The following is an 18678-nucleotide window of genomic DNA, read 5'->3' as shown; positions in this document are numbered from 1 at the left end:
TTACTTACAACCAGAAAGACATCTGTTAGATTCTTGCAAGGACTCAGTGGCCTTAATTTTGAGTATCTAATGCTGGAAAACCTGGGGTACCTTACATATGCATCAAAAAATGTGCCAGAGAAAGTCTCATGCTGTACGCAGCATAGTAACCTGGTTGGTCATTCTAAAAAGGGAGGTGGCTAATGAGCAATGGAATCTTTTCCCTTGTCATACACTTCTCTGCAAATCATTACAACAATATATTGTCAACAATATAAATTGCCTGTGCAGCTTGGCTTATAAATACTCATACCTAGGCTCAATACTGACACTCACTGGCTACATGAAATGTATATTACCTCATCAGCCTCACTGAAATCTTCACACAAGGATGTCTTTATAAGATTGGGCTCACAGTTTTGAATTTCACTGCACCACTGGAGACTTCATTATATTGTTGCTGTGCAAACAGATACTTCCTCATCTCCCTATCCAAAGGTGGGCTAAAAAGCCCATAATGTAATGTGGAGAATGGAAAAGGAAAGCTCACAAAAAAAGGTCACAGAAAATATTACATGAAAAATCATTGCTCCATTTGTCTTAACAACAACCACACAAATAAATCCTTACCCGTATTTTTGATGCTCAATCAGGTGCAAACTTCATTTACAGAATTTCAATACTACTCTAACAACTCTGTAATACACAGCTATCATTATAATAGCCCCAAAATATATATGCTCACAGAAAAGAAAGAAAAAGCTCACACTGTATGTTTCTGCCCACATCAAATACAAGAATAACAAGAATATTCACCTGCCGAGCTGGATAATTAAACTTAAATTAACAATTGCACCCTAACGTTCCAAGAATAGACTGGCAGTAGTCTACAGTTCCTGGCTATTCCCTTGAGAACCCATTTGTAAAAGTTAAGATACTATAAATATATCTTTTACAAGAAAATGCAGGTCACTTTGCAATCCAGTAGCTACAAAACATTTATTTTTTAAATAAAAACATTTAAATCATCAGGTTTTGTAAAACAGCATGTCAAGTGTTTATCTTAATCTTTGTAGCATGAGCACCTTCAGTTTTATGCTAAAACAATCAACATAATTTATTATTTGGTCAGACTATTAACCTACATTGAAATAAATATAACTTCAAACAAGACAGATTACTTAAAGCATACCAGATAGCTCTAACTTCATAAAAAGCTTCTCTGGTGGCAAGTAAAACAGAGACTGCAAAACCACGATTGCAATATTTTTCTTTTTCTCTTTTTTAGATTCAGTGAAGACTGGCCTATGGAACTATGAAAAACAAGAATAAAGTTCTATAGACTAAAGCTTAGAAAGACTGCATCACAAAAGAAAAATTAATTAAGATGGCTTACCTAAACCCTCTCAGATTGAGAGGTGGAATACATACTTCTAAATTAATTATAATACACTGGGCTGGTCATAATATGACCTGTTCTCAAGCAAAATTATCAACTGAACAGAAATAGAAGTCTTTGTTTAACAATGAGATAAGCCACTGATAAGTGAAAACAATATAGCCCACAAAGAGCATTTTAAGCTGACTCTGATTACAAAATGAAGGGTGCAAAATTCCACAAGTGATATAAACCTTTAAATACAAAAGTTTGTAAGTCAAAATTAATTCAGCACCTGAGATTTTCCTTTAGAAAGCAAAACAGAGACACTTTCTTTAGAAACATATAATACAATCAACTCCTTTGCTCTCAGTGTTGCATCAGAGTAATTGATCGGAGTTGAAATACACATAATGTTCTAGGTTTCTAATTATGCCCTGAAGATAAATGGACTAGCAAAATAGATTCAAGATTTGATCCATGTGCATTACACAACTGTTTTACAAAAACATTTTTTTATCAGAACTGGAATAGATTTCATCTACTGAAGTGTACTGATGAAACTGAATTTAAAGAAAAGTCAAATAACAGCACGTAACTTGAATAACGTTGACAAGGAAATAAGATTACTGAAATAAGAGTGTTTGAACAAAATGTAATAATCTGCTATGCAGGCATGTAGTTTTACAGACAACTAATCTATTTGTCTTCACTTTCAGTTAAAATACTATTTGAAGGAAACCCTTTTCTACTTTCACTTAGGTAGCTGGGAAATGATATTTATCTGTGTTCCACTCTATGTGATTTCAATTTCATGATTTTGTATGTCTAGTTACCTACCATTCTCAAAGTAACCAACCTACTGCATACCAGCCTTAAAATAGAAACTTTCCTTTTTTAATCTCCTGGCTTTGAAGCTTTTAAGTAAATGTGTATTCTATTTAACACTTGAACACTTGGACCCCAGAACAAACAACAAAAAGCCTCAGCAAAGTACTGCTCTGAGGAGTACATGGTAATGTTGCTCTAATGTGACCTAATTTTATTTATGAAGACTATTTGTCAAAAGATATGCAAATTAAGATTTCAAGTATTGGAATATGAGGGATGTTCCTTTAATTCTAGAAATGCTTTCATCAAATAAAAGAGACTGTACACTTGGTTTTACTTATTCACTTAGTGAAATTGTAAATAAACTGTTAAGGTTTTTTATTGTTATTTTTTAATCAAGGTTAAGCCTCCCACCACAATTAACTATTTGGAATTTTATGAAACTGTCGTATCTCTGAAAAGCAGCCAAGCACATCTCTTTGCCCTTTAATTTCTAAGGGGGCTATCAGTAGTAAATTTAGGAAGAAAAGCTTCAGAAATTATATAATGAAAATGTCAATGCTTCGTTTTTGCTGCTCTAAAATTTGTGCGCAGTAGAACGCACTGCTGAATCACCTAAACCCCAAAAAACAGTCATTCTTAATCCCATCAATTTTTTCTCAATAAAAAGTGCAGCAGAGTTTTTAAAAAATAAAGAGGGGCTAGAGGGCATAATCCTCTCCATCATACAAAAAAAAAAAAAAATTCCAAGCCAAGAATATTCTTTTCAGTGCAAACACTGCAGTCTTCAAAAAGTTAAGAGTACAAATATTTACATTCCAGTGTATCCTTACCTACAAGGAATGCTGTTTCACATTAGAAAGCATGTCAAATACCTTTAATCCAATCAAAATATTAAAGTTTACTTTCTCAAATCAATATAGTGGCTGAAACCCAAGTGTTTACATAAGCAGTAAAACTTTCTGAAGAAACTAATGCACACAGTTGAAAGTTCTCTCAAACACCAAGGGCAAAGACTGCAAATGCAGCTGCTGGTCCTTAACCAACTTCAGTATAACATGCCAAAATGTAACCAGCCATTAATGGGGACTGAACAGTTTTCTATACTGGCATCTTAAGCCCTTGACCCCTTTCATAATTCTACAAGGCATATAGAAGCTAGCTGCAGATAACTCCTTATGCTAAACTCTTATTGAGTGAACACAATGTTACCACATGTCCTTCAGTTTTTCAATGTGCAAAGTTAGATTTCCAGAAAAATAATTCAAATTTATAGAAAATGTATGTAACGCTGCAGAGGGAGATGAGTATGTTATTTTAATCATTCAAAATACGCTCAGGAACTTTGAGAAGTATTGTGCTTCTAGAAGTACTAGCTGGGATTCCATTTGAAAAAGGCACCTATCACACTTCCTTAATTAGCTGCCCACTTTAATAATTTTGGTACTATTTGTTACAGTACATCAAAAAAACAGCAGCATAAAGCATTAGGTGGACAAGAATTTTATATTTGTTCTCCTTTAAAAAGAAAATATTTAAAATGAAAGGCACTCAAGACAAAAACTCTCTCTCCAGTTCATATATAGACGGCCGGCATGTTTTGCTCTTCATTCGACATAAAGGCACAGTACAGTCTCTGTTTTGACCTTCCACATCAATATCAAGTAATGAGGGCATGTGGCAGTTAGTTCTTTCCTCAGTGTCTGGCAAGAGGTGAACGTCTGGATCTGTACCGCCCTCTAAGCATTTGGAGTCTTTAGAGTTTGGTTTCATAATATGCGGAAGAATCTGCCATGGATCAATTTTACTTCTAACAGAAGAAGGTCGAGGCCTTGATATAATATTCATAGCTCTTTGTTTTTCATTTGAAATACCACAGTGGTTGCTGCTTCTTTGAAGAGACGGAGAATGTAGAGCTCCAGTAACTGAAAGAACGGGCAACTTGGAGACATCATCGGTTGAAGCAAATCCATTAGCTGACAGAACGAAAAGGTCAGACAAACAAGAGAAGAATTTAAACTCTGTGCCTCCTTGATTTCTTTGCCATTTGCAAAACTGTGTTACCACAAGCATTAATGATTTTTTTTTCTTAAAAAAAGAAAAAAATTAAGACATTCATATACATTCGTGGGGAATTTCCTAAAGAAGGATCAGCAGTGCTCAATGAAATCTTTCTTCTATACTTTGTTAGAGACTATAAAAATTTCTATGTCATTGTTAGAAACAAGAAAAAGCATTAATTATCCACTTCTTGAATGAATATTAACAGTAGAATACAGCCATCAATATTTGTCAGGTTGTTATGAATAATTACATACGCACAGAGTACCATAAAGGATATTACATTTAAGCCACTATAGAACACCAGTAGTGCAGTTTAGAACTCCTGTTCTTTTCAAGAATTCATTAACTATGAACAAATCCACTTGCACCTTAACCAAATTTAAAGTCATTTTTAAATCAATTTTTTTTAATCAACAGCTTAGCTCAAAGATTTGCAGAGTATATGACAACTCCTCGGTCAAACAAGCAAATCAAATCATATCAGATTCTCTCTTCTTGAACTTAAAAATGTACAGTATTATAATGATGCTAATTCCCTCACATATGCAGACCGTGAAACAAGCAAACATTTCTCTCAGTGTTATGAATTTTTCACACAAAAAACACATTATTGCTAACAAAAAAGCTAGGGAAATCTGTTTTTGCAATACCTGAGGAAATAACTGTTCCACTTGAATCTTAATAATACCTTCCCTGTAACAGGATACTATTCCAAGTGCAGACAGCTCAGGGTTTGGACACCTAAAGCTTAACTGCATACATTTATGAAGGCTGACCTAACACTTGAACATATGACAAACACCCAGTCAGTAGTGAATGGTTAGTTTCCCTACATTTTCTGTTTCTGAAGTTAACAATCCCCCCACATTTTAAATTCTCAATCACTTACCTGTGGTGTGAAAATTGTTCCCATCTGATAAGGTTCGTCTATGACTCAACACACTTGTCTTCATTGAGGAAGCATTTGGAACTTTTTGAGACTCTTGTTGCAGACATAGATTAAAAGGCTGATTTTTCAATCGTGCAGAAACTGTATTAGGAGCCATCTGTATTGTCTGTTCTCTTTTATTTTCATAAGTTTCATAAGATAAAAAGTCCTCATTAGAATTACGTGGATCACAATCACCAAGCACACTGCTTACATATGTATCTTCACTGTCAGATTGAAGTAGGCATTTTGTGGAAATGGAGGGCATAGAGAGAAGATTCACAGTACTTGCTGCTGGATTTAAGGATGGAATACCCGTTTCTTCTTTTCTGGACTGCAGTCTTGTAGGGCTCGCACTCCTGCGAAATTTTGAAGCACGCTGAAATATTCCATCACGTTTCTTCTTCTCATCTTTAGGCAAGAGTTCATCTGGACCTTGTGATTTGTTCAGCTCTCTAATATCCAAGCCCAGAGCAACAGATGCGAGGAGGACTGCACATCCATAAAGAACTGAATCAGTCTTCTTCTTCTGCGGTGTTCTGCTCAGACTGTTTGTAGGTGTCATTTGAGGAGTACTATTTGTAGAACTGGCAGAGGTTCCTTCTTCAAAGCTTTCATGTTCTACTGTATTCTCTCCTTGATCATCCTTCCAAAGAGGTAGGTTAATATAGGCCTGACTTGGCAACTTAATTGACTTTGGTCTTTTACTGTCCAAACTTTCAGGGAGAAGTTTCTTATCAGTGCACACATCTGAAAAAAATTACAACATACTTTAGAATTACAATTCAACTATTTCACGTATATCTTCATATGTACACCAGGATTTCCTCTTACTTGCAGTTATCAATTTTGAGATTTGTACGCTCCCCTTAGATGTAGTCAGAAGATCAGAGAGACTCACATTTTGAGTTTTGAGTTCACATTCTAAGCCTAAACATTTTCAGGTTTTCTATTTAGTCTTTAGAACATATGAGGTACTATTTCATTACAAATGTCGTACTTCACGTAACTCAAAAAGCAAACTCTAGCAGGAGCAGCTTGCAAATGAATCTTAGCGCATAAGCTTAATTTCTAGAAAGAAAAAAAAAATCTTCCAAACTTCAGCAGAGTATTGCTTCTGCTTGCTTTTGGTAGTGCTTTTTAGACCACATGAGAAATATTTTCATGTATGCTTTACAGTTATTTGATTTAATAAACACAAAGTGACAGAGAAGATCTGGAACAGATTATTTGCAACACTTTCAATGAAGCTGTGTTTCAAAATCAAATGAATTGCTAGTATATTTTCCAATTAATTATGTCTGAAGTAAGGAGCAAACGTGACATTTCACACCTAATGACAAAAAAAAAAATGGAACGTGCACATAGGTCACATGATTTATTCTATCGTAAACTACTGAGCACTATAGAACAAACATGGAAATATTTGAAACACGTAAACTTGTTTAGTCTGCTCTGGTTGTAGGGGTTTAGTACATGCTAGTAAACCCACAGAATTGCTCTCTGTTTAGTCTCTGAGTTTTTTTTGGTTTTGTCTGTTGTTTGTCTGTCTGCTTTTTAATAGTCCTACCAGTATACATGAGTCTTTTTTTCCTAAAAAAAAAAAAAAAAAAAATCCCCACCAACATCCAAGCAGCTTACTATTTTCTCTTCCAGTTGACATAAATCTATAGCTACTGGACTACAAGTTATACCACAGTTGTTTCTTTGTTTTTGCTTTGTTTTTCCTGATAGCAGTATTTTTTCGAGTTATCTGTCATACAGAAAGCACACACAAATGTGAAAATTACAATGAATGCTAAATAGCTAAAGCACATTGTAGGAATGGACATAAAATGCAATATCTTGTTTGCTGCATTTCAAAATAATATATTCCTTTTTTTTTTTTCCCTCATGGTTTCCTGTAAATCCCAAAATGTCACGTAACCAACTTAAAGATTTGCAATCTACTTTTTTTTTTTTCCTCGAACATTTAAATAATAAATATTGCTAAAAAAAAAAAAAAAAAATCAGGAAACTAAGACCTGGAAAAATATGAAGACTTACAGGTTTTAACTAGTTTTAAACTGAGTACAGAGAGGCCACTAACAATAGCACTCATTAATGATTATTTAAATGCCAATGTATTTATTTACAGAAGAATCTAAACAGCAGTGACCACAGACCTAACATACAGATCAGCCTGACAACTCAAAAACATGGAAAAAATCTGCATGCTATGGCAGACCTCATGCAACCTGTCTGTTAGCTGCTAGTAATAGAAAGCTAAAGATTACTTCACACTTAGTGTAACAATTTTTTTTTATAATTTGAATTATATCTGTAGCATTAGAACTCTTAATAACGTGCACAATATTTGAGGAACAATGTGCTTTGTAACATTGGAACAGCTCTTACCTTGGTCCACAAACAGTGAAGCTAGAGGAACACCCTTCTGATTTTTCATTACAAGTGTTGACCAAGGGTTGCTGCCATCTGAAAGGGGTCTTATTCTGAAACAATGATAGGTACTTTGATATTTCAGATGATACTGTGCTTACATACACTTAAAAAAGAAAGATGTTGCATTTCCTTTCAAACTATAAACAGTTATATAGAACTTGAAAACAGAAAAGCTTTTCAAAGTTAAAAAAATGCATGTAAGAAATAGCATAGTCTTAAGACTATAAATTGATAACATAGCTTAGGATCAAGAATTTATACTAACAAGAAAGTTTCAGGATGACAGGCTAAAAAAAAAGTCAAAGAAAAATGGACCTTAACTATCTACTGAAGAACAAAAGTCAGTGAAAACCTGGACAACAGATGCACTCTCAAAGAAGTGACACAAATATAATAAATTACAATCACAAACAGTGAGTTTTCAAAGAAACAAAAATAACAAAGCCAGTTTCAGTAGGACGGTCTGACTAGCTTACTAACCAGGTAAATGAATGGATATCTTCACACACACACACACACACACACACAAAAAGGACGCACTGAAGTTACTGTATGAAGAAAAGGAAGAGGGTCTTTTTCATCATAAAATAGCCAACCTCCAATTTTCAGCAATCAGAAAAAAAAAATCTGAGAATAAATGTGCTCAGCTGAAGCTCAGAACCCTCTTAACCTGTGCTGGTTAATGTGAATGATGCTGCTGGTGAGTACTGTGCTTCACGTATGCAGTCAGTCTTATGTAATTGCACTGGAAGATATTACTGAGGGCTGTGCTTGCAGTTCTTCAGGACAGTCTGAGGAAAGGCAAGAAATCACCTACTACAGTGATTTAGTTACCAAGGATGCTTAGTATTATCAAACAAAATGCAGTAGACATACTTGTCCTTACAATCTGCACGATCCTTTGTTTGAATTGAACTTGGTCCCCATGTACAACCTCTCTTTTTAAAATTTTTCTTCACTTCTTCAAACTCTTCTTGGTGGTAAGTTGTGCTCCTTCCCCAAGTTTTGTTGCTTTCATCTGAAGTTACTGAAAATTGGATTTAAAAGCATAAAAAACCTTCATGTAAGTATATATACTACAAATATATATCTTCGTACACACTGACAGAACAGCCTTTCTCTACCACAAAGCCATTCTGATACAGTAACAGAAAGAGTAGTAAACAAAATTTGAGGCTTTCTCTTCCACAGAAAATGCCACACAAATCACACTGAACCAACAAGATGAGCAAGCAAGAAAAACAATGTATGAGCTGACAATAGACCCACATTAAAGGCAAAATAACAAAATTATCTGCTCCCTTTAACTGAGAACCTTATACTTAGGTAATTTAGACAAGTGAATTAGACTGAGCACTTAAATTCCAGTGAAGAAAATATACGCTGTGGAATAATTGGTATCAACTGAAACGATATTCCAATTGAGAGAATGATTAATATTTTCTCTCTCATTAAAAGTATGATTCGTTTGGGTGTAAAGCATCAGTTCTTCATTAAATGCTTAGTCCGTCACTTCAGGTCAGCTGTGAAATTAAACAGAACCAGCACCTTTGAAACATAATAAAATCTTGCCTTTTTTCATAACCCCACTGGGAAGTTCACATTCACTTGTGATATCTACATCTTGCTGGTACACATATACACTGTTTCTTCGGCCATTAGCTGTGTGTGTATCTGTACTGGGAATCACTGAAGAAAAATTAAGAGATCTTAGTCAAGCTGGTTTCAGAAAGGAATCTTTTTTCCTTCTTCTGGTCATAAAGCCCAAATCTGAAAAGGCTCTAAGCATCTTTTAAAAGAGGGTTTGTACTGTAGGGTTTACAGGTTCCTCTTTCTAGGATCAGTCTCAGACAAGTAGACTTCTGTATGTACTAACTGAAGAAGTAACTTGACAGCTCATGCTTACAGCTATGATGGAGATGAGAAAAAAAAACCCAACAACTTAGCTTGTTACAACAGCATGATTAATGAGGCAGTTTTTTTCTTGCCAGCTGTTCAGTCACTCCTGAACATCTGCACTCTTGTCCTCCCTCACCATACACAGCTGCTTGTGTAGTACAGCAAACTACCTGCCTTCTTTAAACTCCCTTATTTCAAACAGTTTCAGGACTACTGAACATGTATTTTTTTTTTTCTCTCCCTAAAACAGCTTTTAAACATAGCTGAACTTGATTTTAACCACAAGATTTACAATTAACTAAATTTTTATTTTAAAATACAAAGCATTTACATTATGAAGCTAGAATTGTCGATGACAAAGCAAAGCAATCAAGCAACCAATTGTTAGAAATGCCTGCTCAAATCATCTCTGTTCAAAGAAGTCTTCTTGAAACAAAGATACTTAGAAGTGAAATCAAGTTAAAACATTATTGTGGGAAAGAATTTATTTTGCACAGGTGCAGATGGGTGTGGAAGCTAAATTGTTTCACCTAGATACTCCTGATAGATGTGATATGCTTAGGGATCTAAAATCAAAACCAGAAGAGTGCTTCTTTTAAAGGAGAGCCTTTATGTCATCCTTTATGCTCTAATCCTACGAAAACAAACGCCTGCTCAAACAGAACAAAAAGTCTCCAGCAGCACTGAGCACTTACGCAAAGATTTAGACTGGCACTGCTATCATCTACACAGACTAGGAATCACAAAAAAAAAAAAAAAAAAAGAAAAAAGAAAAAAAAAAAAACAGCAAAACCCACTACCAACAAAAAAAAAAATCCAAAAAATAAAAAACCTCAAGTTTTCAGAATTGTGCCAATACCAGCAATTTACTGCACTTCCAAGTACTTCTATACGGAACCAGGAAAATAAAAGAAAACAGGACAGTCTTGTCTATATGTAGTCATGATATTTCACATGGGAAAACCTCTCTGTACTTCCTGCAGTAAGATTTAAGAACTCCACAAAAAAAAAAAGCTCACCACAGCTTTCCTCATAGAATTTGCCTTCAATCTCAAATTTTGGTCCACCTCTCTCCATTACACACAACATATGGGTAGTAACAGTATTTACCCAGTATTTACCCAGTGAACTGTGTGAGTTCTGGCAACAACAATTCTGGTATTTATTCAACTGGAAAAGGCAGCACTTCACCTTCAGAGAATAATTAATAAAAAGGTCTTCATAAAGCAGAGATATTTCCAAAGAAGAGAGATCTGGTTTCTATCCAAGTTTTGGAGTTTCAGTTAGGTTCAAAAAATGAAACAGAAGCCTGTGAACTGGCTACAAAACAGCATGCAGGAAAAAAACAAAACTAGCATGCATGTTGGTTTCTCATCTTCCATATGCATGTCGGATACAGATTCTGAAGTACTTTCCTTCAGAGAAAACTCCTTTGGCAACAATAGTTAGTCCACATCCATAAGCAACCAGTTGGCAAGTGTTCTACTGATATTAAATAGAGAGAAACTTCAGGCTTTTCCATCTCATGTAACATTTCACTTTAAATAAGGGCAACCAGACAATCTACTCTGCACGACAGTTTAAGCAGTATAAAAGCAGGCAATGAATCACATAAGAATTTACCCCATTTACATACAGTCATCTCAAACATAAAGGTGGGCTTTACTATAAAAACATGACAGGTTTCCTTCCACATTCATAACTGCTACCTCCACTATTCCTTCTGTCACCACTATACAGAGAATAATTAGATTGTCAAGCACAAGAACCATTATTTTTATTTTTGTTTCTGTAAGATGCAAGATTTCATCTTTATTTTCTTCTGTTTTTATATTTGTTTACACTTTACTTTTCTTTTTTCCTGAGCAAGCGGAGTTGCTGGTTGATTAATCAGCTTTTCCAGCTTATGAGACTGCTTTATTCTCTGAATATTATTATTTATTTTCAAACAACTACTGATTTCATTTAGCAACTGTAGTAAACTTAATAGAAATTCGTTTTCCATCCTGAATAACATTTGAAGCATGTTTTGCATTTTGCCATTGTAATTTTTGATTGTTTGGTGTTTTATCTATGTCTACATGCAAATGAATTCCATAAGTTATTAACAAAATATATGATTTAAAACATCCATAGCTGTTCTGAGTTGCTGAAAATTAGTTAGTATTTTAGCAAGATTTTCTTTCCCATCAAACAACAGCTTGCAGAAATTAGAACAAGCAAAGGAACCTGGTGAACAAAGATCTGTCTGATATTGATAACACTACCAATGTGTTCCAGTGAGAGTATGAAAAAAAACATTCTGTATTGACTAGATGAACAATCAGAAATGTTGGAGACTTACACTGTATGGCTCGAAGACGAGGAATTATTGTGGGGCTACTTGATGGACTAGAACTGTTACTGTTTAAACTCCTCCTTTTATCCAGATTAGGAGATGCCTGCACTGTTATTTTGTGCTGGAAATCTATTAGAAATAATTAAAAAAAAAAGTTCTAAATAAAGAATGTTCAATAGATTGTACTGTTGTACTAAATCAATTAAAATTACATAATGAGTTGCATTTGATAACACAAGAGATGTTCATACAAATATACTGACAAATTCTGATCCTTAAATGCAACAAATCTTTTTTTCAAACAGGCATTGTTTCACACCCTTGCAGATTCTGTACAGTAAGTTTGCAGTAACACCAACAAAAGGAGCTACATCCAGTTGGATTCAAAACTGAGACATACACAGATTGCAAGCTGTTATTCAAAAGTTTTTGCTGTCACAAAAGGTAAACAAATACATTGCATTAAAGAGGTCATATTCATAAAATTTGTAGAAATTCAAAATATAGGATTACCAATATTTCCATCAAAGTAATAAAAAAATATTGGAAAGGAAAAAAATGTAATGAAATTAAGTTTGATCATATGCCCTTCTTTAATCCCTATCAACAGTGCAGTTATAGACTGAACGCTTTTCTTACAACAGAACTGTCTCAAGGACTCGTTAATCTTGATGATTCTCGACAACAAAGAGCTAAGCAGTACTCCAGATAAAACTTTCTCAAATAAGATATGGGCAGAATCAAGAAAAAAGAAACAAATATTAAGTTTAAGCTTGCGATTCAGCTTAAACCAATACTTAAAACTTTGAGCAGGATCACATGCCTTTCTGGGAAGTTTGTAGTAATTCTGTTACTATAATTTTTAAAGCAAGTGAAATGGGACAGCACTTTCAGCATTAGTGAAATATGCCTAAATATTTGTGCATTCTTTGTCTCTTCCCAGGTACCAGACAGTTACAGTTCAGTCCACACTGAGTTAATGTAGCATTAGGTACATGGGGCATTAGTAATAAATTAACAGACTCAGAAACTACTGGAAGGATCCAGCTGCCTCCAGAGTACTACTAACAGTGGTGAAGGCTTGCAAATCATGGGCATAATCTTGAGTTTGCCTGCTGACATCTAGTGGCAATATTAATAAGGCAACACAATCAATCTGACAACAGTTTAAATCTTTACGTTCTCATGCTTTCCTTCCAGAAACAGTGGATTTGATTGAATCAGGTGAAAGACTGCTCAGAGATAGGGACTACCTCAAAAAATATGGCATGTAACAGTGGTTTTTACCACATCCTTTGCACTTATTTGGGGTAGAAGAAACTAGAAATGAATGAAAATATCAGCCAATACTGAAAATTTTAACCACTGAAGCCTGCTTACTTAATCATAATATATGTTGTGAACGTAAAAGAAAACTGCAAACCTGAAGGCAAACTAATTCTGTGTCCATCTTTAAGTTTTAACCGGCTTCTTTTAAATTTGCCCTTTCTCTTCTTAACATTGGGTTTCTCTTGATTTAACTGGAATATCATGATGTTCAGTTCACGCTCCAATACATCGATCTCACGTTCTGCTAACTGCTGCTCACGCCGTTTAAGCAGCTCTTCTTGAGATTTTTGCTGAAGAGCTGCTCTTGTCAGCTCTTCTTCTCGTGATCGAAGCTCCTAAAAATAAGATTTGCACAAGTGAAACTGAGTAACAGTGTAAAAGCTGTATTAAAGGATGTTGCAAGTATTCAGTAAGTTGTATTTCCTTATGTGTTTTCACGATAAATATTTAACACACACATACGACCTGACAGTTGACCACTCTGCATAAGTGAAGATTCTGTATCTGGATGCAAACAAGCATTATACAGATTTCCTTTGAAGCATTTAACTTGAGATACTTAAGCTAGGTAAGCACTGGAAACGGGGACAACATATCAAACCAAAGATTATCAGCTTACAGCCTAGCACAAAATGTGCTTTAAGTACTTCACATCAGAGACTCTCCCATCCCACGAGGGCTTCTCTTAGATAACTTTCATACACTAAATAAAAAAGAATGACCTGATGAAAACAAGTGAATGCATTCATCTTAATTTTCCTAACCTTTCCTGTTTTTCAACCATGTATTAGGCTTTTTCTATCTGAAAAACAATCAGTATTATAATGAATGGGAATTAGTGTAATAGGATAAACTAAGTCATAAAACAGAAGACAGCTGTTTCTTAATTAAAAAGCAGCACATATCTGTGTAGCATCAAATAGCTAACCACTGAGTTGCACCACATGGACTCTCAAACTATCAAACCCATGCAATAGTTGTTCTTTTGCCTTCTAGATTTTATTTTTTATCTTTTCTCCTTTCTCGGAAAAGCATTAGCAAGAAAGCTCATTAATTTTTAGGGTAAGTAAATTCCCAAGGGTAAACTACTAAACAACTGTAATCCTACAACCAGAAAATGATCTTAAACTTTAAAAAAAAAAAAAAAAAAATCTGTCAAAATATGGCTGAATTTTAAGAGTTGAGAAAAGAAGAAGCTATGATGTGACTGATACTATGTTTCTCACTGGATATCTTGTTCATTTTAATGGATGATTGTGCAACATCTGTCCAAATTGAAATTCAGCTGAAAACAGAAGTTCATCAACGGAAATTAAGTTATTCTAATAGTTCTAGATATTTAGGAATCCTTTTTTCTTTAATTAAAACTCATTAATTCCATCACCATACATTCTTCCTATAAAAGGAGAGCAGACTGCATATTTCTGGCCATCAGTATCCACCAGCATCATATACTAGCACTTTTCCTCATCCAACATTTATTGAAATACTACCAGCATAAAGCAAATATCTACTCTTTCAACACTCTTTCCAAATAAGGTGGCCTCTGAACTGTATCAATTTGATGTTCTCAAACAAGTGCAAAAACCATCCCTCTCTGTTCCTGCGAAAAAGGCCATGGAGTTCAGAAAGACAGTTTACCGCTGGATCAAATCAAACTCTGGTTCAGTGAGAAGCAGCTGCTCCTCAGAGAGATACTTGTTCTTTCATTACAATTAGCATACACATACTGCTTATCACTGGTTTCAAATTTAATTTAATTGACTGACACATTTTAGACAGCTTGCTAATTCTGAGTGAGCCTGTTTCAACACAACTTTTTCAAAAAAGTATTTTTTTTTTTTCCTTTTAAATCCATTCTTCTTAACATACACACCTTGGCAAAAGGTAATTATGCCTCTTGGGAATTCAAAGGGGCCTGTCTTCGTGCCAGCAAGTAAAATTTTGGGTGTTTAATCACTTTTAACACTTCTTAATTTAGAGGTTACTGACAATTTTTACTTTTCTCCTCCTTCTGTCCATTCAAAATTGAACAAATAAAAGAGTTGGAAGCAGAAGACAGATGAATTAAAATTTAGGATAAAGGTAGGATGCCCCGTCCCTGGAGGTGTTCAAGGCCAGGTTGGATGGAGCCCTGGGCAGCCTGGTCTAGTACTAAATGGGGAGGTTGGTGGCCCTGCATGTGGCAGGGGGGTTGGAGATTCGTGATCCTTGAGGTCCCTTCCAGCCTTGGTCATTCTGTGTGATTCTGTGATAAACGTACATCAGAGTTTAAAATAGAAAAGATGTTTATTACTATGAAGGTTTGGGAAAAAACTGAAGGTCTGTACTGAAAAGACAGACAATCTAGAAAATGAAAGCGTTTCCTCGTTGAGAGTTTTAGTATTTACTCTTTTCCAAATAAACTAATTAAAGACAGACCTACTGCAATTAGTTATGCACCACTCTCCAATTACAACACTCATTATAAGGAAGCCAGGAAAGAGTTCTATATTTAAGTTGCTCAAGAATGCTCATCACAAAAGATTGCAATCTTTCCTTGAAGTGGGTGTCACCATCACTCATTTACAGCAAGCCCTTGAGGAAATTCCTCCAGCTACAGAAGTTTCTCCTTCACAGGGAATGAGACTCCACACAGGGTTGTTGTTGTTGTTCTTTCTTCATTTCATTATAATCATTATATTAATGCTTCATAAATTTGACTCTCCCTAGTATCTGTCAGTGAAATTGATAATGTGCTAAATTAAGCAAGCACAAACATTTGAATAACTTGTTTAAGTTAGAGTTACATGCTTTCATTCTTCAACAAGTTTACCTAATTAGGGCAGATGCCTTTGGAGGTGCAATAATTTGGCATATGAGAAGTAAATTTCATTAATCTTTTCCTCTCCCTAATTAAGCTTAATTCACTTTTACATCAAAAAATATAACTCTCCCCACAAAAATCTGTGCTAACTAATACTCAGCTTGATTTAGTCAGTGGGAGTTTCTTCAAGAGAAAATCTCATGCTGGACTAATGCCTCCAGAAAATAAATACACACCTGAATGGGAATGCCTTTTCTTGTTCTAAGCGCTCCCATAGCAAAAAGGAGAAAATGGCTGGTTGAGTAGTTACTGCAGAGGGAAAAAACAAAGGCAGGCCCTATGGAGGGTTCTGGCAGTGGCTGGCAGCCTCACAGCAAGTGAAAATGAGAGTCTCTTCTCTTTGTAGAGGGACCATAATTCAGCTGGAAAGGAAGAAATCTGACAGCTAGAGAGACACATAGCCCAGCTCCAACAATGTGTAGGCAGGGAGCATATGGATAACATGGCTAACACGTGCTCAATTCAATGACATGAAATGGAAGAGAGAAAACTAGAGGGCAGAAACAAAGGCAGACTGGAAATAAGGAAGACTATTATTGAGAATACTACAAACTTGGCAGCAATTGACAAATCTGAATAATCACATGCACCAATGCCACTACAGAAGATCCATAACATCACATCCACCATCACCTAATAGCCCACAAGTAGCCATCTGTGGCATTTGGTAAAAAGAGGTGTGGGGCACAGTCAACATTTAAATGTCTGATTTATAAGCATTTCTCTACAAATCCCTGCATCTCAATTCTCTTCTGTACTTATTATGTATTTGCTTAATGAAAAATAACAATGTATACCAGGCAATTGTATTATTGCAAGAGATCTGCAAGGAAGACATCCATGTCTGCCAGAAGCATTTCTAACTGTGACTCAAAAGAACAACTAAAAACAAAACATGAAGATAAATAGTTTCAGACACTGCATCCCAGAGTTTTAAGGAGAAACAGCCAAAAGATTCTGGACTGATGGCCTTGACATTTAACAATACTTAGGAGGAAGGGAAAAACAACAACAAAAAAACCAACAGGACAGAGAATAGATAACTAGGATGGTAACCAACCACATACATCTATCAAGTTGATAGAGTTCACATGCACTGTTCGATGAAAATTACAGAACAAGATAATTAAGGCCAGCCAGCTTGCCTACAAGATTTTTTTTTTTTTTTTTTTCAAAGCAGGAGACAGGTCTAGCTGGTTAAAGACAATGTTTGTTAATAAATTCTTACACATCCATCAGAGTAAATTTTCACATTTGGTACTGCTCTAGTTTCTAAATGAAATGGAAAAAGAATTGAATGGCCAGCTACTATAGTTCAAAAGCGTAATTAAATGTGAACATTTATGTTAAAATGGAGATATTAAGAGTGATCTCAAAAAAATCTGTGATTTACTCATAGCTATTAACCATTTTGATTTTATGGAAATAAAAACCACGAAAACTTGCAGTGGCTATAAAAAACTGGGTAAAAAGACCTCTGGTTTGTTTGATAATGCATTTGATTTGATGCATTCAAATATTCAGGAAAAAAACAACACTCTAAGAAGTCTATAAGCCTGATCTGCAAACCATTTTCTTTGGGGAAGCAGGTGGCATATGTTGCTTTTTCAACTGTATTTCTGAATGAACTAATCACACCATAACCCTCACTCACCAATAATACTGCTTCCTAATAAACTTAACATTTTTATTCAACTGAGGTACCTCTAATTATGGTTTCAGCATTCAGAACTGTATTGATTTGTTTACAGAAAAATGGAGAAAAGCAAGTTGTCTGCAATTCAAGAAAACCAATAATAAAACCTTTTGTTCTTAAGTAAGCTCGCTGCAAGTCGGTTAAAGTGCTGTCAAAAAAATACTGATGAGAAACGTTAATGGAATTTAAGAATAGTACATTCAGCAACAAAAATAGGTAATTAAAGTAACAACTTGTTTTAATGAGAATAAATCTTCTCCATGTAGTTTATCCTCTCGCTTGTGTCTCACTAGCTAAGTCAGGTTTCTAGCATTATTTTGAGAAGCTACAATTCAAATATCTATATCTGTTGTATCACAACACACGTACCATTCCTTCACTGCCATGCAAATGGAAAATGAACTTACTTTTTCCTTGGTCCTCAATTCATTGAATATCTGCTGAATTTCCAATTTCCAGTCGTCTTGCATGGAATGGAAAGATTCTTGAGGCATTTCAGTCATTACTGCCCCCTCAATGGCAGTAAGCTGTTCAAGAATTATGGCAAATGATGGTCGGATATGAGGGTCCTGTTCCCAGCATTCTAGAATTTATTAGAATCCCATCAGTGCTTAATAGTACATACAACTTCTTGAAGAATAAAACTGAATTTCCAGTTACTTGCTATTGTACTTTAAGCTATGATACACTATAACCTTCTTCTGCAAGGCTTCCCTAGTTCTGTTTCCCTAAGTGATATCTACCTATCTGTACTCAAGACCGGTTTTAGTTAATAATCAGATTTTTTCACCTCAGTCTTTAGGATCTCAAATAGCTGAACTAGCAGTACTACATAGAAAAGGTATTTATCAAAAGGTAAAGAGACTACATATGAGGAAACACCCATTAGTGAGCAAGAGTTTTTTCTCTCTAGAGCATGTCAAAAACA

The 18678-nt window shown here is 35.1% G+C and overlaps 1 protein-coding gene across 2 annotated transcripts in view; it reads right to left on the bottom strand.

The window, feature by feature from the left end:
• Positions 1 to 959: 959 nt before the first annotated feature.
• The window catches only part of MAP3K21 (mitogen-activated protein kinase kinase kinase 21), a 43226-nt gene continuing 25507 nt past the window's right edge, over positions 960 to 18678 (bottom strand). Inside the window, exons 4-11 of one of the 2 annotated variants that reach the window (XM_048936312.1) lie at positions 18158 to 18333; positions 13283 to 13523; positions 11866 to 11988; positions 9195 to 9311; positions 8499 to 8649; positions 7578 to 7672; positions 5142 to 5930; positions 960 to 4164 (exon numbers count right to left, since the gene is read on the bottom strand). In XM_048936312.1, coding sequence (XP_048792269.1) covers positions 3740 to 4164; positions 5142 to 5930; positions 7578 to 7672; positions 8499 to 8649; positions 9195 to 9311; positions 11866 to 11988; positions 13283 to 13523; positions 18158 to 18333 — 2117 coding nt within the window. In that variant the 3' untranslated portion in view covers positions 960 to 3739. The remainder of the gene's footprint in view (positions 4165 to 5141; positions 5931 to 7577; positions 7673 to 8498; positions 8650 to 9194; positions 9312 to 11865; positions 11989 to 13282; positions 13524 to 18157; positions 18334 to 18678) is intronic. The other variant, XM_048936313.1, reaches the window with a different exon arrangement.

This window comes from Lagopus muta, chromosome 2 (genome assembly GCF_023343835.1).
Source record: "Lagopus muta isolate bLagMut1 chromosome 2, bLagMut1 primary, whole genome shotgun sequence".
In the NCBI taxonomy this organism is placed as follows: domain Eukaryota; kingdom Metazoa; phylum Chordata; class Aves; order Galliformes; family Phasianidae; genus Lagopus; species Lagopus muta.
The sequence above is the reverse complement of the archived record's forward strand: the minus strand, read 5'-3'. Positions and strand labels throughout refer to the sequence as shown.